The sequence below is a fragment of the Tamandua tetradactyla genome, chromosome 5 (assembly GCF_023851605.1).
Source record: "Tamandua tetradactyla isolate mTamTet1 chromosome 5, mTamTet1.pri, whole genome shotgun sequence".
NCBI classification, from domain to species: Eukaryota; Metazoa; Chordata; class Mammalia; order Pilosa; family Myrmecophagidae; genus Tamandua; species Tamandua tetradactyla.
In genome coordinates, this window is record NC_135331.1 from 11,302,139 (window position 1) to 11,325,019 (window position 22,881).

General features: G+C 38.9%; 1 protein-coding gene and 1 long non-coding RNA gene across 2 annotated transcripts in view; both read right to left on the bottom strand.

Annotated features, from left to right (window-relative positions):
* Positions 1–17,110, bottom strand: part of PPTC7 (protein phosphatase targeting COQ7) — a 41,955-nt gene extending 24,845 nt beyond the window's left edge. The window contains exon 1 of the mRNA XM_077159837.1: positions 16,879–17,110. Within this exon, the coding sequence (XP_077015952.1) occupies positions 16,879–17,110 (232 nt within the window). The remainder of the gene's footprint in view (positions 1–16,878) is intronic.
* Positions 17,111–19,015: 1,905 nt separating this feature from the next.
* The window catches only part of LOC143683612 (uncharacterized), a 46,046-nt gene continuing 42,180 nt past the window's right edge, over positions 19,016–22,881 (bottom strand). The window contains exon 3 of the long non-coding RNA XR_013175563.1: positions 19,016–19,722. This is a non-coding gene — a long non-coding RNA (uncharacterized LOC143683612). The remainder of the gene's footprint in view (positions 19,723–22,881) is intronic.

Consider the following 22,881-nt stretch of genomic DNA (forward strand, 5'->3'; position numbering starts at 1 on the left):
CCCACTAGACTGGCTATTTAAAAAATCGGAAAATAACAAGTGTTGGAGAAGATGTAGAGAAACAGGAATACTCGTACATTATGATGGCAATGTAAAACTGTGGAAAACAGTTTGGTGATCCCTCAGAAAATTAAGTATAGAATTACCATATAACCAGGCAACCCACCTCTAGGTATATATTCAAAAGAATTGAATGCAGGAACTTCAACCGACATTTGCCCACCCATGTCCTTAGCAGTATTATTTACAACTGCCAAAAGGTGGAAGCAACCAAGTGTCTATCAACAGATGAATGAATAAACAAAATGTGGTATATACATATAATGGAATATTGTTTGTCCTTAAAAAGGAAAGAAGTTCTGATGCATCCTGTAGTATGGATGAACCTTGCAGATCTCATGTTCAGTGAAATAAGCCAGACACCTAAATGAAATAGCAGAATATGAAAATCCTATAATCAGAGACTAGAACAGGTTACCAAAGTCTGAGTAGAGGTGGGGAGTGGGGAGTTAATGTTTAATTGCTGTGAAGTTTCTGTTCGGGGTGATGGAAAACGTTTTGGCAATGGATGGATGATGGTGATGGAGGTATATAACTCTGTGAATATAATTAAAAGCACTGAATTGTATAATTGAAAATGGATACAGTGGGAAATTTTAAGTTGTATATTTACCAGAGAAGGAAAAAAGAAAAACAAAAGCTAGAGCTGTACAACACCAAGAGTAAACTCTAATGTAAATTACTATGGGCTATAGTTAATATTAAATTATAGTAACATTGTTTCATCCATTTTAACAAAGGTATTATACTAATGCAAAATATCAATAGGGAAAATTGTGTCTGTGATGGGGATGTGAATTTTCTGCATGTTTTTTCTGTAAACCTACAACTTCTCTCATAAAAATTAAAATAAAAATTCTGGTGTGTCTCCCAATATTTAAATGTATCTTTTCCCTAGAAGAAAATTCTTAGATAACAGCCAATTCTCATTTTTCTAACTAACACACTTTTGTCTTTCCCTTAATTATAACCACATAAAAACAAAACCTTGCTGTACTTAGAACTCACTTAGCTTTTTATTAATTTTGGAAATTTACTTAACAGCTTCTCCCAGGCAAAAGGTTCAAGGAAAAATGGCTTAGTAAATACATACAAATTACGGAGACTTAAAAATCCTATCTTCCCAACTACACAGGGCCACCTCAGTGGCTGCCAAAGGCTCACCTCTTGAGAAAGACTTCTGGACTAAGCTAACATCTACATGGGCTCCCCAGCATTACCCTCCATGACCTGCCAGCAACATGATGCTGCCATTCTTCTCAAAGCCCTCCTACCACACTCATCTTCATACAGACATGCAATCACATGCTAACATTCACTGGAAGAAAGTAAGGCTCAGAGAGTAAAATACCTGATTTCAATTTTAATGTAATCATCAATGCAGAAAAATTTAGCAGTTTTATTTTATCCAAAAAAATATTTAAAACAGACTGGCAGAATTGCAAATATTAAATCGTACTCAAAGGAAATAAGTTTATTCCTGGCACTTTTTGATGACCTCAAGGTATTTTACATCGAGCCTTACACTTTAATGAAGAAGGCAGTTTTACAGGGATTGTTTTTCCCATCAGTGAAATGCATCTCCTATCTAGGAGCATAGATACTTGGCAGTCAACCAAAACTCCAAAGGAGAAGTTGAATAAGAATCTGGCTGGATTACAAAGGCTGAATAATAAAACTAGCAGAAGACCCTATATACTATGAGGGATAAGGATATCTGGCTTTACAGACTTTCTGCAGCAAGTGTTCATCTAATGAGAAGCCAGTTAGGCAATATTTATTGTAGTGCTACAGCCATCTTCTTTGCAAATGCTGAGGCTTTTCTTCATATACTATAATCTAATGTTTACACAGTCAACCTTTTTTGTCTTAAGGCATCACAACATAAAGCATAACTATCAGAAGGAACAGAGTACATTCATACCAACATTTCTTTCTTTAAAAAAAAAATCACCATTTTTCTAAGCCTCAAGTATTTGGTCATTTAAGAACACTCCCTTGTGATTCAGGACTGTGAAATGTATCTGCAAATAATTATTCCAAAAGGAATGAAAAAACAGGATTACTGAAAAAATAAATTCAACAGTCATGTTATTCAGAAAAGTACAATATACTGTGACTAACAGTCCTTTCAGTTCTCTAGAGGTGAAATGACATAGATTATGATGCTCTTTCTGCTTTAACAAGCAAGAGATAGATTATATTCCCTTTGCAAGAAGTTTCCCCACAGCAACCACTCTACATTAATCACAAGGAAACCTGCATCTTCTGTTTCTCCAGAGACCATTTCTACGTCAAGAACTCGCGGAAAAATCTCTAAACAGAATAGTTAACTCAAAAGCTAAGGCAATGAAGCTGAAAGGAATCAAAGAAGAAAGCCTATAATAAAATTTCTGAAAATGGAACGTATAGGCAAAATTCAAATTCTGGTAAAGAAACATAACTGTCCAGGATAAGAAACTGAAGCAAGGACAAATGGGCCATTATATATTTTAGAATTCTAAGCAAAATAACTATTCTTTTCTGGCGTAGCAAATATAAAACTGCTTGATCATTACACACATTAAAGCACACGTGTGCACATACATGTACACACACATACACAAGCACACACGAGTACATGCAGACTCAAGCACACAGACACTCACAAGTATTGTCCAGAATACTTCATTAACTAGAAAAGATAATTTCCAGATTATTTTGGGCACTTGCTTTGTTTTAAAAAGCAGTGAATAATGCTGAAATGAGGAGTAGAAAACAATAGGGTAAAGAGAAACTCAAAGTCAACAATTTCAAAATAAAAATGTTCTTCCTCTAACTTTAGCTCTTCTGTCTAAATACAAAAGACTTAACATGGAACTGTTTGGCTCAATTGTGACTTAAAGGGAATTTAGGTATGAATCACGGGCCTTTCCTCCACACAAACTGTAAAAAGCTGAAGGTTAGGTCATCAGCAAGGTAACTTCACTTTTTTCTAACCTGTAACAAACACATTCCCAAATGCTAAATGCTGTGTTTTCAGGACAAGAGAAAGCAACAAACAAATCATCTAGGGGGTCACATTTATTTTAAGTTATGAGTAGTAGAGATGTGTTATAGAATTAAGGGCTTCTATTAAAGCTAAAGCTTCAGTTAATTTTTAAATATTAAATAATGTAATATTTAAATAAGAAAGGAATAGCAATCAAAGTCCAGCTGTCTCATGAGTACCTATCTGTACTGGCTGGGAGAAAAGTTTTCCTTCCGTTTGTAATTTATAATATTAGAAGTAGAATCCTTGTTCTGAAGGTTAACGTGGTATTTATGACAATTAAGCTTTATATCCTTGATGTAATCCCAAAGAGGATACTAATTTTTCCCTGCTTTCTTCACCCCTCTATAAAAGTAAGAGCTGCCCTTTATTAAAATACCATCTGTCTGGGAGAGGTTAAGAGTCACTTGCAGCCTTGGCACAAACACTTTTTTTTTTTTTAAACGAGAACATCATTCATTCAAATAAGCCTGCCAAGCGGAAAACTGTCCCTTAATTTCTGAACCCTAATTATATTTTTACTCTATGTATCATTCAGTTATGTTAACTCTTTTTGAGAGATAGGACAATGAGTAATTTTTTCTTTTCATTCTTCCCACTTTTCCATTTTTCAGTAATGAGTACATTTTACCTTTATGGGAGGAATAACAACTATTTGCATTAAATCCAGTTAGAATTACATTCCATACTTAATTTCAACATTTAAAGTTATTCAACTTTAAAAGCATTAAAATATAATAAAACATTTCCTGCCCAGGGGAGCTTAAAATCAAGTGGTATGGCAGGGTGCAAGGGTAATTCAGTGGTAGAATCCTTGCCTGCCATGTGGGAGACCAGGGTTCAACTCCCGGCCCAAGCACTTCCCAAACAAGTAAACGAAAAATCAAATAAAAATATAGCAAATGGTGCTGCAATAAGGGGATACTCACATGGAAAAGGAATGAAATATGACCTCCGCCTTACAGCATACAAAGAAAAAAAATCATGTGGTATGAAGGCCATTGGGGATGTAGGTTTGGAGAGGTTTAAAATAAATGGCTATAATGCAAAGTATAATAAATATGTGCTAATAAAAACAAAAGTAAGGAGGAACAGATTATATCTAGCTGAAGGAATCAGAAAAGGATTCACTGAGAAGAGAGGTTTAAAGAAGGAAAAGATGAGCTGTGAAGGAAGGAGGTTGAGGAGGGAAGCATATGGAGCAGTTGCCTACGATTTACCTAATACGATAAAGTACAAGTCAGAGAACGGTGATCAGAATTCTCAGGGTAGAGAAAGCAGACCTCAGTTTAAATGCCTATTACACCCAAGCCAGGATCCTCTTACCATCACCCCAATAATTAACTGCACTGCAGGAGTTAAGGCATTAGAACAAGGCAGGGAAGAAAAGGCTGGCTGGAGGCTATCAGCGTCCTGGCAGCACACTAACTGGTTTAACTAGGATCCTGAAGACCCTTATTTGTTTTAAGTAAGGGACTTTGTACAACTATTAGCCTAGGTGTAGCTAATAACTAAACAGTATTCAATTTAGCAAAAAGCATCTTAAAAGAAAATTTTAAATTACAGTTTCTAAATCGAAAGGCAGTCTGGTTACTGGGCGAAGGCATTGGTGATGTAGATCTGGGTTCAAACTTCTACTCCAAGACTAGGATGAGGTATACCAACCAACAGTATCTCTTTACCTGTAAGTGGGAATACATTATCTACTTTGCAGGGCTGGTGTGAGGAATAGAGATAAATGTGCTAAAAGTGTCTGCCACGGTGCTCAGCTCATAACAAACTTTCTAGAAATGAGAGCTATGCCTGTCTTTAACAAGAACCAAATAGCAGCAAACAGATCAGTCTAGCTGAAGCAATCAGAAAAAAAGTCTTTGATTTAGTGTTAGAAGGCGGCAAGCTCTATAAACACTGGTCTGTGGTCACAACCATAGGACAATTTCCATTCATAGATAATGTGTAAGGGATGAGTGATCCATTCAGCTTTTTCAACATACATCTACCACCATTCAATATTCCAGCAAACATTTATAGTAATATTTTCAAATACAAAGGAATATATACATACTTATCTCCAAAAATACCAAGGAAAAAAAGACACCTGCAGGCGGGCCACGGTGGTTCAGCAGGCAAGAATGCTTGCCTGCCATGCCAGAGGACCCAGGTTCGATTCCCGGTGCCTGCCCATGTAAAAAAAAAAAAAAAAAAAAGACACCTGCACTATGAAGAAAATAATTAGCTTTGATGTTTCTTATTCCAGAAATGACTCTGAAACAACTTTACTCAACAAATATCTCTTTAAGTGCCTGCTGTCTACCAGATGTCAGGGTTCAGACACAGAACTTTCTCATATTAAGTGGGAAATCTTGTAAACAATTAGAAATATATAAATGATCCTAACCAATTGCAATAGTCCCAGTGCCTCTACCATGACCTCCCTTCTCCTCTCTTCTGTCCTGCAAGCCTCATGAAGAATGAGTCTCTTTCAGATTGTAAGCCACCTTTTAATACTCCATTCCCAACCCTTGCTGTACATTTAGATTACCGGTAGAATCCAAGCACACCCCTGAGCCAGTATGCCTAGGGTGAGCCTGAGTCTTCAAGTGGTATAAAAACAAAAACAAAAACAAAAAAATAAGACAACCACGCAGGTGATTCTAATGTTCACAATAAGTTAAGAATCACTGACCTGACCACTAAGGCCTCAATAAAGTCCTGCTGGACGCAAGCATTCCACAATCCTGAAGATTCTGCCTCTGAAATGCTTCTTGTACCAATTGTTTCCCCTTCTCAAACTTGATCGTTCTCTTGCATTTCTGATTAATGGCGGTCACTCTACCTATACTTCCAGGCTAGAAACCCTAACCTTAAGGAATCTTCCAGTTGCAAAATCTCAAAATGGACTTCAGTTCCTCTTCCTTTTTCACCTCTACATCCAATTATAACTAAGTCCAGTTGACTCTATGTCTGCAATGGGTCTAAAGTTCAACTATTTTCCACTGCCCTAATTGAAGCCCTTTCTGGTTCAGACTTTTTCAGTTGCTTCGTAGCTGGTCTTCTGACTCCTGTTCTCCCATTACACTCTCTGTATAAATTTTTATTTGTTTTTTACAACATTGTAAAGTCCGTAAAACATGTGAAGGAGTCCAAATCGAATACCTTCCATATATATAGACTTATTTGTATGTGTAAAAAAAAAATTCTCTAGAAGGATATCAAGAAACTGACAGTATTGGTTCTTAGAGAAGAACAGAAACCAGGATGTGAGGGAGCCTTCACTGTGCATCCTGAATGTGTTGCCTCTTCAAAACTAACCAAACCAAACCAAAAACAACAAAAGCAAAAGTATTTTCTATAGCATGCTATCAAAAATACACCCCACCCCACCCCAATTTGTACAGGTTAGTGTGATGCCCTGATACATCCCAGAGTAATGTGGGCAGAAAATAAAAGTATTTGCAAAGTCCCCTTGGGGAACTGGGGAGAAAGGAGGAAATACTCTACTTCCCCATCTGGGGAATTCCTGATATTCTTGGAAGCAGTGGGGACAATCAATTCAATAGGCTGAGACCTCAATCTTGGGGTTCAACCCTATGAAACTAATTCCTGCAAAGAAGAAGCTAAGCCTACTTATAATTATGCCTAAAAGTCACCCCCCAGAGAATCTGTTTCGTTGCTCAAATGTGGCCTCTCTCTCTCTAAGCCAACTTGGCAGCTGAACTCACTACCCTCCTGCTCTTCGTGAGCCATGATTCCTAGGGGTATAAATCTCCCTGGCAACGTGGGACAGGACTTCAGGGTATGACCTGGAACCCGGCATCATGGGATTCAGAAAGCCTTCCTGACTGAAAGGGGGAAGAGAGAAACGAAACAAAATAAAGTTTCAGTGGCTAAGAGATTTCAAACAGAGTTGAGAGATTATCCTGTAGGTTATTCTTATGCATTATATAGATAATCCTTTTAGTTTATGGTGTATTGGAGTGGCTGGAGGGAAGAACCTGAAACTGTTGAAGTGTATTCCATTACCCTTGATTCTTGAAGACAACAGTGTAACTATATAGCTTTTATAGCATGACCTTGTGATTGTGAAAATCTTGTGGTTTATGATCCCTTCATCCAGGGTATGGCAAGATGAGTACAAAAATAAAGACAAATAAATAAATAAACAGTGGGGGGAGGCAATAAGGGGAGGAAAAAAAGGTAGACTGCAATATTAATGGTCAATGAGAGGGAGAGGTAAGGGGTATGGGGATTTTCTTTTTTCTTTCTTTTTCTGGAGTGATGCAAATGTCTAAAAAAGATCATGATGACAAATACAGAACTATGTGATGATATTTTGAGCCACTGATCGCATACTTTGGATAGAATGTATATGTGTGTGACAATATCTCAAAAATATTTTAAAAAAAACCATTACAGTGAAAATAAATACATAAATACAACCAGCACCACCACCATCACCACGCCCCCCTGCCCCCCCATCAAAAAAAAAATCATGTAAGACCTTAATGTAGCAATTGAGATCTTCAACAGCCTGGCCTCAACTTACTTTCTAACATCAATTCTCAACAACTCCCCTTCCCCTCCCTCTACCCGCCCAAAGCACTCTCTAGCCACAGAATAATTACGGATAACTGGGAACCTGAGTAGGCCCTGAAGAGTCTTATCATTCTTCTCCCTACTTGCCTCAATTTACTGAAAACCTCATATCTTGAGGCCTCTATCATACACCTTATAGGCATTTTTAAAATATTGTTCCTATTTGCATATGTTTGCCTTCCCCATCAGACTAGGAAACTTCAGGGGTGAAGTCTGTCTTAAACATCTTGGTCTCCAAAGCACCTGTCAGGAAATAACTACAAACAACAAACAACCAGAAAACAATGAATTCGATTGAATGTACAGAAAAAGTTAGAATTTCAGTGCTCTGGTATACTTTCTGAGAACTCCAAAAAGAAAAGGACCGGTTATCTGATCCAAGTCTTTCACTAGGTGTTGTCGGAGCTCCACATACACGATACACGTCTCAGCTAACAGTACTAGGGAAGACATGATGCAAAGACCATTTGAAAAGCAGTCTAGAGATAATGCTACTACCAGTTTTTTTCTGCCACTAACTGGCTGTGAAACCCTGGCCAAATCAGTTCTCTAAGCTTTAGTACTTCATATCTGTAAAATGAGGGGGAAGAAGAAAAACTTCCTCTAGGGTCCCTTTTTCAGGTTTAAAAGAACCATTTACAATCTGGAATTCTAAATCGCATACAAGAAAAAAGGAGCTCATTTTAGAAATTCTTTATAATATAAAGGTTAACACATATTACTATACTTCATGTTTCACATACAATATTACATTTACTGCACAAACTAGTTTTGAAGCAAAGGCTCCATTCAGGCTTTCCAATTTATCCCTTCTCTATCATATTACCACATGCATATTCTCAAAGACCTCTTAATAATGAGGCAGAGAGCAAAAACACTGTCTTCTGTCCTTTCACTTTAGTTTTAACATCCTGATTAAAATGTTGGAAGTTTTCTCCTGCAAGCTGCTATCAAAAAGTCAATTCAACAATTTTCAATTTGAATTCTGATTAAAAAAAAACACATGGATATAAATTAGTATTAACTGATTTCATGGAATTCCAGTGGTGTACAATATGTGTTTACAAACCATACTAACCTTGTTATTCAAAGGCCATTGATTGTTCAGTGAATTCAGTGTACATTAGCAAGAAAAATAATAAGATCAAAGCTGCTGCTCAAGGGAAAGGAGAAGTGGATTTTTAAAAACAACACATCAGAAACACTGATGACCATATTACCAATTAGTAGACAACCCAGAAGGATGAACAGTTTTGTAGCTCAGGCAGAAAAAGCTCAAATCTATTTTCTTATCCAAAACTCCTAACCAAACATTAAAGTGAAAATAGAAGCACTTTTTGTTTGCTTCATTCACAGAGTTAACATTTTGCATCTACCTCAAATGACAATACAGACTAATTTCTGATAAGTCAAAAACCTCGCTGATTGAATAGCATCATTCATTCAAAGATCAAAATGTAGTCATAGCAGTTCAAAAAGAGATGAATTCCCTCCTTTTCTTTTTAAAATAGCCCATTAATGAATAAAAGAAAAATTAGTGCAAAAATGTGCTGGTATTGGCCTGACTGAAAATAGTCCTGGACCCTTCAACAGAAAGCACTCTTTGTAGTTAGCCACTTTTGTAGCTCTGGCAAAGTTTTTACAGTCACTTTGCAGTCCTTGGGATCCACACCAACAGTACAATCAATTCTGGAACTATTCACCAGTTACCAACTTATTCACATCAAAAACAATTGTTTAAGAACCTCATAGATTTACAAATCATTTAATACAATAGACAAACAAGGAGCTTACTGATGAGAACAATCTGATAGCAAATGGAAAAGTATAACCTTTCTGGAAGGCACTTAGGTAATAATTACATCAGAGAGAGGCCTTGTAATGTTCATAGCCTTCGACTCAGAAATTCCTCTTCAATGAATATATCACAGATGTAAAGAGATAAACATTCGTGTAATTCATAAGAGAAAATTGGAAACAATCTAACAACAGAGGAGCCGTTAAATAAGTTATGGATTATGCATCTTATACACATCATATAAATATGACGCAGTTATATTTATCAGCATGGAAAGCAGCTCAACGTACATTAATTAGAAAAAAACATTACAAAGCAGAATACTTTAGCACCATTTTATTTAATAATGTGTACATATACACTTGTACATACACAAAGACTGAAGGGGAACCAAGATGAGGAGAGCCACGATATGAATTACAAGTGTTTAATTCTGTGCTTTTCTGAATGTGTGTTACTTCTAGTAAGCACAAAACAAAATCATTTATTTACAAGCACTCGATACACAATCAGGAGACCCAGGTTCAAATCTCAACCACAATAGTAGCTTCAACTACAATGCTAGCTGTGCCAACCTGACTGACGAGTCAACTTTAAAGATGAGGAAACAGACTCAGACTAAGTCGAAATAAGAACAGCTACTCACAGAAGCATAAAGATTAAATGATGTAAAAAAAAATTAAAAACTGTATAAAATCTAAAGTGGTAAACGAAGCACTGGTAAAATGGTAGAATCTTATTTTGTATTAGATAGTGAAAAAACAATTAGGAGGAACAGAGTGAAGTATTTTTACTCTTGAAAGAAATTTTTCTGCACCTCTCCCCCCACCCTGTTTGAAATCTTATTCATTTAGGGTGGTATATGGAAACTCAGTATGTACACATGATTTTTCTCTAAGTCTACCATTTCTCTAATAAAAAAAAAATACAAAAGAATTTAGCATCTCTTTTCTTCTTTCATTTAATTTCTTAAAATTCTAAACTAAATTGAAAAACCAAGCTGATTGCTAACTCAAGTTTAAATATACAGATAGTTATATTTTATCAACCAATGCCCTCTGCAGTGGGTGAGTTTTACAAAAGTCTTGATTTATGATTCTGATTTTGTAAAATGTGGGAATTGTTTATCAATAGGAAACAAACGATTTTAGATCTTAGGGAGACAGAAAATTCCCTATCAGGTTTTTAAAGTATTTGACAACTCCCAAATGAAATTAATAAATCTTATTAGTAACAACAAAACTTAAGATCCAGGGCACCACTTCTTAAAAAAGAAACCAAAAGTTAATTTTGAAAGGCAGACAAGGCCACCTTCTTTCAGCTAACGAAAGCTTCTGGTAGTATTAGCCCCAGGAAAAGCCTCTCTAAAAGGCACAGGGCCCTAGAGAAAATGAATTTGACATTTAGCTTGAACTTGACATAAGCGCTTGCTATATTTAAAGGACAGGGCTGTAGGTCAAACATCCTGACCTGATGTACTGCTTCCTGAGTCACATACTAGTACAAACTCTACTTGGATACTGCTGCAACTGTTCAGGTTATATATTGCCCAGGTTCATACAGCAGTGCTAAAGTTCAGGGAATAACCTCTTCCCCCAAAAAACCATTCAAACCCCATTACAAGCAGCTAACATCTGCAGCCTACCTTCTGCTACAATTTAAAACCTCTTTACAAAAATGTATTTTTATGCCTGCACTGTTCATAATAGCCAAAAAAATGGAACCATGTCAATGTCCATCAATAGATGACTAGGGAAAAAAAAAAAACAGATGACTAGAAAAGCAAAATGTGGTATATTCATACAATGGAATATTATTTGGCAATAAAATGAAATAAAGTTATAACATGGATGAACCTAGAAAATAGTATGAGTGAAATAAGCCAGACACAAAATGGCAAATGTTGTATGATTCCACTTATATGAAATATCTAGAAGCAAAACAGTGGACATGAGATTTACCAGAGGCAGGGGGGAGGAGTATGGGGAGTTAATGCTTAAAGTACAGACTTTCTGTTTGGGATGATGAAAAAATTTTAGTAATAGAAGGTGGTGATGGCAGCACAACCCTATAAATGCAGTTAATAGCAGTGAACTGTATTACTTAAAAACAGTTAAACTAGCAAATTTCATATATACATTATCACAATTTTAAAAAAGGAACGAAGTCTGATATATACTAAAACATGGATGAACCCTGAAACATTTTGCTAAATGAAAGTTTAGCAAGTCACACTGCATACTGTATGATTCCATTATACATGAAAAGTCCAGAATAGGCAAATCCATAGAGATAGGAAGTAGATTAGTGGTTGCCAGGGGTTTGGGAAAGGGGAGGATAGAGAATGACTGCTAATGGGTACAAAGTTTACTTTCAGAGTGATGAAAATGTTCTGGAATTAGATAGTGGTGATGGTTGCAAATGTTGTGAATATACTAAATGCCACTGAACTAATCACTTTAAAAAAGGTGAGTTTTTATGTACATAAATTGTATATCTCAATTAAAATAGAAATATGTCTAAATAATAATCAGACTGGTTTTCTGACACAGCTGAAAGCTAGCAGAATGAAATTCCAAAGAATTCTTATAAAAGTCTGAAATTAGTACTCCCACTCTCCAAGGTGACTACTTAAAAGGACAACTCACTTTTAGATATTACAGAGGTTCTATGAAATATATTAAAGTTATCATGACTGTGTGAAAACACCAAATTCTACTTAATTCATTGACTTCCTAAGTAAAATTCAGATCTTTATATCATTCACATAATCCTTATACTTAAAGACAACTAATTTTAAGCCTGGTATAACAAAACACATCAAAAGCCTGGCCACAATCAAAATCAGATCCAAAAGCTACAATATGAAATTGTTTTCTTTTTAAGGTTCAAGTTAAATCAAGCTTAAATAAATATCCCACAGCTGTATACGAAGTGCTTTACAACTCAATAGTCATAGGTCAGAACTTACATGGCACAGGCCATGCTGCCATTTTTATTAAATAAATGGTTTGAGTAAACTGTGGTTTAGTATGCAGGGGAGTTTTTGTCCTATTTCGGTCATGAGTCATAGAGTGAAGAAAGAAGTTGTAAACACACACACACATACACCAAGGGCGAAAAGCATAAGAAGGGCAAGAAGTAATAGAAGACAATCTGATTTTTATTTCAGACACGTGGCCAAGAAAACTTGACCACTAGTGTACTGGAAAGAGAACTGGTTCTTAACTTTCCTTGGTTCACAGCCTTCTCTGAGAATCTTTTGATTATCTCAGGGCTCTCTCTCCAGAAAAAATGAACATAGAGACAGATGCACATAGGGAATCCAGGTACTAGTTCCAATTCTAAAACCACTACTAGTAGAGAAGCCTTAGGGAAGTCCTTTGACACTTGGTAGGCTTCCGTTTTTTCATCAGTAAAATGAAAGAATTGGACTTTAGGATCCCTAGGTCTTAGAATTCTTTAACGGTCTTTGGTTTTATTAAGTAGCTTAGGTGTGTGGGAGGCCCAACAATTACACACTAGGCAAGTTTCACATTTTTGTGTACCTAAGAAGCCAGTGAGAGTCATAAGAGAACTCAGGATTAACCACAGGGAAGGAGGAAAAAGAAAAGTGTATACATAGCTCCTGCTGGTACTAGTTCACTCCTGTTGGACCTGATAAAGAGTAACACCTTTGCCAAGTTTCCAGGGATAGGAATGGTTCCTGTGTTTTACCACACCCAGCACAGTTGGTTTTTCCTAAAAGAAATCCAGTGGGGACTCTACAAAAATGTTGTGAACCACCAAGTACTTTTAGTCATTGCCTGACTAATAAGGACAGAACAATTCCAAATTAAAGAAACAAAACCGTTTTCTCTTCCTCATACCAAAAGAAATAGCAGCTTTCAGCTCAGTCAAGGAATCCTAGGTTACAACAGTGAACAATCTGATTAACATAGATACTCAGCAATAAACAAAGTGCCAACCCAAAGAAAATGAATCATCTATAGAACTAGAAGGTTCAAGATACAGAAGTTCAACGTAAGTTATTATTTCCTAGCCCTACAATGCAACAATCCAACTACTGGAGAAGAAAGTAATAATATATATTTGTTGAAGCTCATCGTTTCCTTCACAGCAAGAGATAATCAGACTACACTATGATGGGATGGCATCAAGAAACAAAAGTCAAACATCATATGAAATAGCAGGCAGTGACCAAATGAAGTCAAATCATGAAGTTGTTTCAGGTGGCTCCCAAGACTGATCCTCAGAAGAGCTCCTCCACACGAGAACAGCCCAAGAGAACCTACCCCTCACTATTTTATCTTGTGATATAAATGGTTTAGAGAAATTCGGCTTTGAGGCATAAGCTACACACATGTTTTAAAATGGCTCTTTTGTCAAATATGGCCAAAGATTGTCCTTAGGTCATAAAAGCAACCATCTCTCTGGTTGTGCCTGGAGGCATTCCTTTGAGGAAGGGTATGAAATGGGGTTTGTAATCTGGTATCCACATAAGGACCTTTAGGTGGTTAATGGATGGACTTCATGGAATAAGTAAAGTTTCTAAAAGTTTAGAACAAATTCTGTCTTTGTGTGCATTTTTTCTGGAGAGAGAGCCCTGAGATAATCAAAAGATTCTCAGAGGATGCTGTGAACCAAGGAAAGTTAAGAACTACTCTCTGGCTTGGTCTAGATATAAAACAGAAGAAATCTATTGAACATGTGACTCCCAGGGGTGTAAATCTCCCTGGCTACGTGGGACATGACTCCCAGGAATAGCCTGGCCCTGGCATCATGGGATTGAGAAAGTGTTCTTTATCAAAAGGGAGAAGAGAGAAATGAGACAAAATAAAGTTTCAGTGGCTGAGAGATTTCAAATAGAGTCAAGAGGTAATTCTGGAGGATATTCTTATGCAGCATATAGAAATCTCTTTTCAGTTTTTGGTGTATTGGAGTAGCTAGAGGGAAATACCTCAAACTGCTAAACTGTAATCCAGTAGTCTTGACTCTTGAAGATGACTGTATAACTATACAGCATTTAGGTTGTGACTGTGTGATTGTGAAAACCCTGTGACTGACACTCCCTTTATCCAGTGAATTGACAGGTGAGTAAGAAAATAAAAATAAAGACAATAAATAAATAAATAATAGGGAATATGGGGAGTATGGATGTTTTGGGTGTTTTTTTTTTTACTTTTATTTTTATTCTTTTTTTACATTTTTGGAGTAATGAAAATGTTCAAAAAATCTATTGTCATGATGAATACACAGGTAAATGATGATACTCTGAACCACTAATTGTACACTTTGGATGATTATATGAATGTGAACAAATAGCTCAATAACACTGCGTTTAGAAAGAAAGAGAGAGAGAGAGGAAAGAAAGACAGAGAGAAAGAAAGAAGGAAGAAAAAGAAATCAACTGAAGTCATACCTGTGAATAAGACTGGAGAAAATGTCTATTATTCGGGGTACAAGACAACAAAGGGTGCCATCTTTTTAAAACATAAAGAAAATAAGACCTGATAGCTAGAATCTTTAGTTCTTGAGGACCATGCAGTCTACTCCCTTCATCCTCTAGAGGAAGAAAATGAGACCCAAGAGAAGCTCTTGCCCAAGACTACAGATCACAAAGCTGGTTAATAGGCAAAGCTGAATGTCAAACTAGGCCAGGTTTCTACCAGGATGCCAGAGCATGAAATTCTGTTTATACTTTTTTTCAGAATAGATTTGACCAAAATTTCCCATAACTTTCTAGATATCCCAGTCCACTAAACTAGCCTTTTAAAGTTCTAACATCAAGCTTCCATATTAGAATTTGATATATTAAACAGCCCCCAAATTATCAATCAAATCACAAGTCTTTCACAAAAGACAGATATAGCAGATTCATATACATATGGGGGAATGTTAATGGCTCATTACCTGCACACATACTGCCCCTCCATATTGCTGCACTATGGTTACAACTTGCAAAAGCAGCACAGTCACAAGCTCATTGAGTGAGGTGTTTCTAAATGTAAGGGGAAAAGACAGCTACTGACATCCCTTTAAAAAAAAAAAAACACTGAGTCAGGATCAAATTGATTTCAGATTGAATTTTTACCATTTCAATCTGGAAGTTCCCTGACCTGCTAAAGTCTCTCTCCTCTCCCTCAAAGGTTAGGGTCAATAACGTTGCCTAAACACTAAATGATTTTTTTCAACCTAGGTCATGGGGTCATTTACAAATTAAACAGAGAAGAACCTTTCCAGTATTGGTCCACAAACACTACATGTAGAAGAACCAAAGAACTGAGGCAACCATTCTGAGATCAGATTAAAAAGTAATTACTGTCATAAAATCTTTCTAGACAAAAGTTACAGAATATTTGTTTCAATGCCAAACTTTGCCTCAGCATATATTTAAAGTAACTAAAAACTCAGTCTCACCTGTGAAGTGAAATGAAAGTGGCATGTGAACCCCAAGTTCAATGTCAGCATGTCCTTCAATTTCAAAGTTAAGTGTTTTATTAAGAGATTTAAAGCGCATTCAATACTATGGCATAAACAGTGCCTCCAAAGGCATATATTATGGTAGTTTCTGTCTGCTTGCGAAGTCTATTCAGTCCTTCTGCAAGCTCCCTCCCAAGTCTCCCAGCCCCGAAGGGGTAACTGGCACCTGTGGCCTGCACAGGCTTTGACCAACTCTCAAGGCTTCTTTGGATACAGCCGAAAAGCAGGTTAACCCATTCTATTTTGGGTCAAGCAAACTCTCTTCCACCCCAAGTGACCTCGAGTGGACAAGATCAGAATGGGAGAATGCATTACGAATGTTTTTTTCCATCAGGCCAGCGGCCCCAGCTGCAGGACTCCAAAAAGGATGGAGAGCTGGTCGCGACTGAGGCGGCAAAAGGCTGCAGCTGGGCTGTCTGGGTTCACCACAGTCGGTCGGCTCGAGATCCCGCAGCCCGCGGCCAGGCCGTCAGGAGCACGCCCAGAAGCAGGGATCCCCCGGGCACGCGGAGAGAGGAGGGAGGGGAAAAGAGCGAGGTTAGGAGGCTGCAGGTGTCGTCGGGGGAGGAGATGAGGCCGCCTGCGGCCCGCAGAGCCAAGTGACTAAGAGTGCGGGCTCTGGACTCGGACTGTCACATTCTCGGGCTGTGTGACCTTGGCAGGTGGCTTGACCGCTAGGCGCCTCAGTTTCCTCATCCCTAAAATGGGGGGAGGGGTGACTTCAAGCGGAAACGCACCTTGCAGAGCTGGGCATGGCGCCTGGCACATAGTAAGTTCTCCCTGCCTGTGGGTTGTTACTACGGGCTCTCTGGCTCCCCTCGGCGCCCGGGGAACCGGGAAAGCCCCATGCAGGGGAGTCCCCAGGAGGCGGATCCCGGGCCGGGCCGGGGTGACCCCGGCCGGGACTCACCAAGCACGTCGGCGGAGCGGTGCCGGGCAACGAAGCACGCGTCGTCCCCGTAGCACGCGCCCTTCTTGAGAAGGCCCTTACGGAAGTCCTTGCCGAAGCCGCAGCCAGCGGTCACCAGCCCGTAGTCGCCGCCGCCGCCGCCGCCGCCGCCGCCGGCTCTGGAATCGGTCTGCGAGAGACCACCGAGCACGGCGCGGGCCACCAGCCGCCCGTACGAGAGGACCGAGAACATCGCCGCCGCCGCCCCCCCTAGGAGGCGGGGGGCCCGGGGAGCAGGAGGACGCGGAGGCCCGGAGCCGGCTCTCTCCTCAGCCGCAGCCGCGCCGCCGCCGGGGCGCTCCTCAGAGCGGCGCGCAGTCGCCGCCGCCGCCCCTGCCCGACGCGCGGGGCCTCGCACTCGCTCCACTGCGCGGACCGGAGCCAGAGCGAGGTCAGAGCCGATGGCTCCTCCGCCCCTGTCGGACTGGGGTCCGGGATGCAGCCGCCGCCGCCGCCGCCATCTTCCGCTCCACTAGCGTGTTCCGGGCCGTACCGGGAGCACCGCCCACCCCTGGCCCCACCTCTATCCCCGCCCACGAGCCGCGGCCCAGGCTCAGGCCCCGCCCCTTGGGCTCGTTGCCCTATGCAGTCACCGAGGTCGAGCGTGCACAGAGGGTGTGGACGCAATGTCTCCTGGGAGCTGTAGTCCGGGAGTTGTAGTCGCTTTTGCTTGACTGCCTAGGATCAAGGACCTAAGAGGAGTCTCCCTTAGGTGCGGGACCTACGTTAAGTTATTCAGAATTCCCCGTGGATTGTTTGAGAGGTTTCCCTACCTGTAGTAGCCATAACTTTTAATAGTTATTGTTTTAAATGACACCACCCTCCCTTTGAACAAAAACCTGAAAGAAACCAACGTCAGGTCACCTAATATCATTCAATGTAGTATTATATTGAAAAACTGGGGTATACAAATCTAGAGACACCTCCATAATTACATACTGGAAGAGTTCAGGAGGACAGTCTGGTTGGAAGGAGAGACTTTTTACATGGCTCTTGAGGAAAAAATGCTATGATGTCTATGTTAAAGAATGAAAAGTGGGAGCTGGGAGGGGGATAATGGAGTTAGGCAAGGCCACTGAAGACGTGTGATAAGGAAATGTTTCAAAAATTTCAAGATAATTCAAATTTTGGGGGGCGAAAAAAATCCCAGGCCCCAAATCTTGATTTACTTGAAGGTCCACCTGGCCAAACAAGTCTTCTGTCCTCCAGCTGAGCTGCCCAGGAAAGTCAGGGAGTTTCCAAGACTTGGACAGATGAGACTCCTTCCTCAGTCCCTCCACAGCTGTCACCTTCTCCTCAAGGGCAACCCTTGGCAAGAAAGGTGGCTCTCTTACTTTTTTTTTAAGGTCTCAGATTAGTCCTTGCAAAGACACCATGTAGCCTTCTCCAGATTTTTTACTATCATTTAACAAGTAGCTTTCTTCTTAAATTACTTGGGTTGGAAAAAAGCTAAATTAATGGGAATTTTGTAAACTAATGGGGAGATTAGCTCACCAAATATATGTGTGTGTTTGTATATGTATATGTCAACTTCTTAACCATGTTCTGTGTAGCAGCACATAATCTTCCACTCCATATGGTGCCACTTCACTAAATGGACTCTAGTCAATGGTGTTCTTTATGTTTCTCAACCAACTCAAGCTCACAGCTGCCCCCACGCCTTTGCCCTTGCTCTTCCTTCTACCCACAAGATTTTAACCCCATTATCTAAGGTCTTATCTCTGTTCTTCCTTGCTGTATCTCCAGAACAAATGTGCACAGTACATACTTACATGAATGAATGAAAGTAAGAATGAATATTTTACTAGATTCTATGCTCCTGAGGGACAAGGACCATTTACCGTTTTAGAATCTAATGCAATACTTGGTACACTATAGGTGAGTTTGTAAATGTCTATTGAATAAAGAAGAAATGACTGAATGGAATATATAAATATAGAAGAAATAATGTTTGTTGAATAAAGGAAGAATGATTGAATGAATGAGTTTCAAAAATAATAGAGGAAAATTGAGATTTGGGGCAAAGAATCCAATTTTTAGCTTTATTGAAAAACAGGAAGTATATACCAACCAGAAACATTTGTTTTTTCTAGTTCACTTTTTTTATTAAAAAAATTTTTATTACAGAAGTTGTTGGTTTATAGAACAATCATGCATAAAATACATGACTGCCATATACCACTCCACTACCAACACTTGCAGAGTAGAAAATTTGTTACAGTTGATGATAGCACTTTTTTTTAATAGTAGTTACATTTGTTACAACTGATGAGAGATTATTAAAGTAGTACTATAAATATTGTCCATAGTTTACATAGGTGTGTTTTTCCTCATATTCACAACCTATTGTTTTCTTTTCATGTATGTCTTTATTTTATTATTCATCTACTCAAACACTGGATAAATAGGGTGTCAGTGCTGAGGCTTTTACAATCACAATGTCACAAGATAAAAGCTATATAGTTATACAATCATTTTAAAAGATCAAGCACAGTTCTACAATTTTAGGTATTTCCTTCTGGCTATCCTAATACACTAGACACTAAAAAGAAGTATCTATATAATGAATTAGTAGTCATAATCATTTGTCAAATCCTAACTTCTCAGTTACATCTCCTCCGTCTCATTGGATCATTCTCTCAATCTTCAGGAATATCTGGGCAATGACCATTATAACTTCTTTGTGCTGAAAAGGGGTGTCGACATTATGTGGTAGAGGAATGAAACTGGGTGATTTCTTGGAAAGACTGGTACCTCTGGGTTTCAGGGCTTATCTGGCATAGAACAATCTGGAGCTTTAAGTTTCTGAAAAAATAAATTTAATGAGTAGAACTTTATAGAGTCTTAGACAGAGCCCAGGGTATTCTTTATAGTTTTCAGGAATACTGTAGAGTGGGGCTTGGCATATCATGGTTTGCTGCAGTTCACTTTTGACTGTGGTTAATTTGGAATTCCCATCCCATTTTTAAAATGATTCTTTTTTTTTATATCTTTGTTAATATACCAAAAAGTCCTTCCAACCATTCACTCAAATTACATTATTCCACTATCCTAATTAATGTCTTCATTAAACTTTTGTAATTCACAGCATGCCAAGAATTCTCTCTCTCTGTTTCTGTCCTCAAGGTTTTCATCAAAATTGGACTGAATAAATCACTTTACATAGTGAGTGGCATTTTCTCAAATATACACGCACACAAAAAAAGTTTATTACTAGATAAGAGACATAGCTGTCCCAATAATGCAATCGCACCATACTACGGTTTCTGGCTCACAAGAATTGCACAGCGCCCGAGCAGGGGTGGAGCTCGACGGAGGCCTCTGCCTTGGCGGTTCTGTCTCCCATCATCTGCGCTAAAGATTATTCTTTCAAGCACACACATGGCTACCAACTCCCAGCCAGGCTGTCAGGTAATTCTGCCCCAAGGACAAACTTTTTAAAATAGCATGTCAACCCCTATTCCAAGGCTGTGATTTCTTCAGCCTTTTCCTACCTTTCATTTTCAAAAGATATATTACCTAATTTCTATGTCACTCACAAGAACCGGTTGGATGAGATGAATAGGAACATAACATGTATCTCTAAAGCTGGTAACCTCTACTCTCATTGGGCTGCTGTTTTCACAGTCAAATTATACGGATGCCTTGAGTTGCCTGCAAATGAGTTGCTCATGATGCACAATGTGAATAGAATCCTTTCTTAAAGCTCTTTTGCACTTTTGAGAAAGGAGAGGAGACATGGTCTCAGGTTCTATTGAATCATTTATTCCAAAGTCAGCTCTGAAAAGTTTTACCATCATTGCGATACCAGGAGAGAATACTTTGAAAAATATCTTCTCCTGTCCTTCCCCAAGAGCACTATCCACATTTGACATTTTGCTAGACTTAAAAAGACCTAGGAGTTTTCTTCTTAACAGAGTTACATTCCTAGCACTTCTAGGATTCCTGGGAGGTCAGTTGTCACTCTTAGAGGAGAACAAGTGGCAAAAATACCATCTGTGTTCCCAGGGCACCTCGATGGCATTAGGAAAGAGCTTTATGCTGGAGTCACCCCAGCTCCTAGGAGCTTCCCAGCTCCTAAAAAAAGAAAAGGAAAAAATAACGAGGCATGAATTCTCCAGTGAGATTTTCACCAGACTGGTACACTGATGGCTTCTGATTTCTCTTGGCTAACCTATTCAAAAGGAGCACTAATTAGCTTATGGCAGGGTTTCTCAACCTTGGGACTACTGGCATTTGGGGTTGGACAACTCTTTGTTGTAGTAGCTGTCCTGTGCATTGGAGGATATTTCCCAGCATTCCTGGTCTCTACCCACTAAATACCAGTAGCACTCTCACCCCCATCCCCAAGTTGGGACGACTAAAAATGTCATCCAGATATTGCCAAGTGTTCCCTAGGGTAGGGAACAGAATTGCTGCCAGTTTAGAATCACTGGGCTATGGGATACAGCAATACCATGCAAGTGAACAAATAGTTGGTGAGCCCCTGTTATGCCCCTAAGGCACTAGGCTAAAGCAGTCACAGTCTAGTGGGTGGGTTAAAATAAAGTAAATATAGAAAGAAAATAAGCCCCGTTGGTTCAAATAAAGGAAGACTCTGGGGAAGGGAGATGGAACCCGTCTGGGTGGAGGGATACTCGAGGTTATTTCATGAAGAAGACATTTGTGAGATGCCTGACAGGACAGACAGGAGTCTGGGGGGAAGTGGTTTCTGGTCACTCCAAGGAGAAGAAAAGGAAACTTAACAACTGCAGAATGTGATTGGAGAAGGGCAAGTAGTCAAGGGAAGTTTGACCTTAAGGTTTGAATGCAGAATAATGAGAAATAGGGCTCTTGATCCAAGACAGAACAATGAGACTCTGGGACTTACTTGAAAGGATGGCTATAATAAAAAAGATGGACAATAAAAAGTATTATAGCAAGGTTGTGAAAAAATTGGTACTCTCATACACTGCTGGTGGGAATGTAGAATGGTGTAGCCCCCTCAGAAAACAGTTTGGCATTTCCTCAAAAACTTAAACATAGAGTTACCATATGACCCAACAATTCCACTCCTAGATATAGAGAATTGACAACATGCCCATGCAAAAATTGTGCACAACATTCATAGCCACGTAAGTCATAATAACCTAAAAGTGGAAGCAACCCAAATGTCCATCAACTGATGAATGGATAAACAAAATGTGGTATATCCACACAATGGAATGTTATTCTACCATAAACAGGAATGAGGTGCTGACACATGTCACAACATGGATGAACCTTGTAAACATGATGCTAAGTGATAGAAGCCAAACATACTGTATGATTCCATATACTGTATGATTCCATTTAAATGAAATATCTAGAATAGGTAAATCCACAGAGACAGAAAGTAGATTGGTGGTTGCCAGGGACTGAGAGGATGGGGAAATGGGGAGTGACTGCTTAATGGGTATGAGATTCCTTTTTAGAAAATCTTATTGAATTAAGATGAAAATATTATTGAATTAGGTAGTGGTAATGTTTGCACAACTTTATGAATATACTAAAAACCACTGAATTGTATACTTTTAAAAGGGTAAATTTTATAGTTTGTTAATTACATTTCAATTAAAATAATTTAGGACCTAGTGCAGAGGGCCTTATATACCAGGCTGAGGATACTTCATCAATGAGTCACTGTTGCTTTTAATATGCCAGATAATAAGAGTGAGACTGAGACTACTAATGAGAGAACAACAGACACCATATGTTGAGTGAGCACTTACCACATGCTTTCCCTCTCGGATCACCTATATAAAGATGCAACCCTCCAACACACCCTCCTGATTTTTCTTCTTAACATATAGCACCATCTGACAGATTACTTATTTTTTTATTGTTAGTCTCTGCCCTGACTAGAATGTAAGTTCCATGAAGGCAGAGAACTTTGTCTATTTATTCACTGTTTTTATCCCAGGTGTCTGGAACAGTGCCTGACAT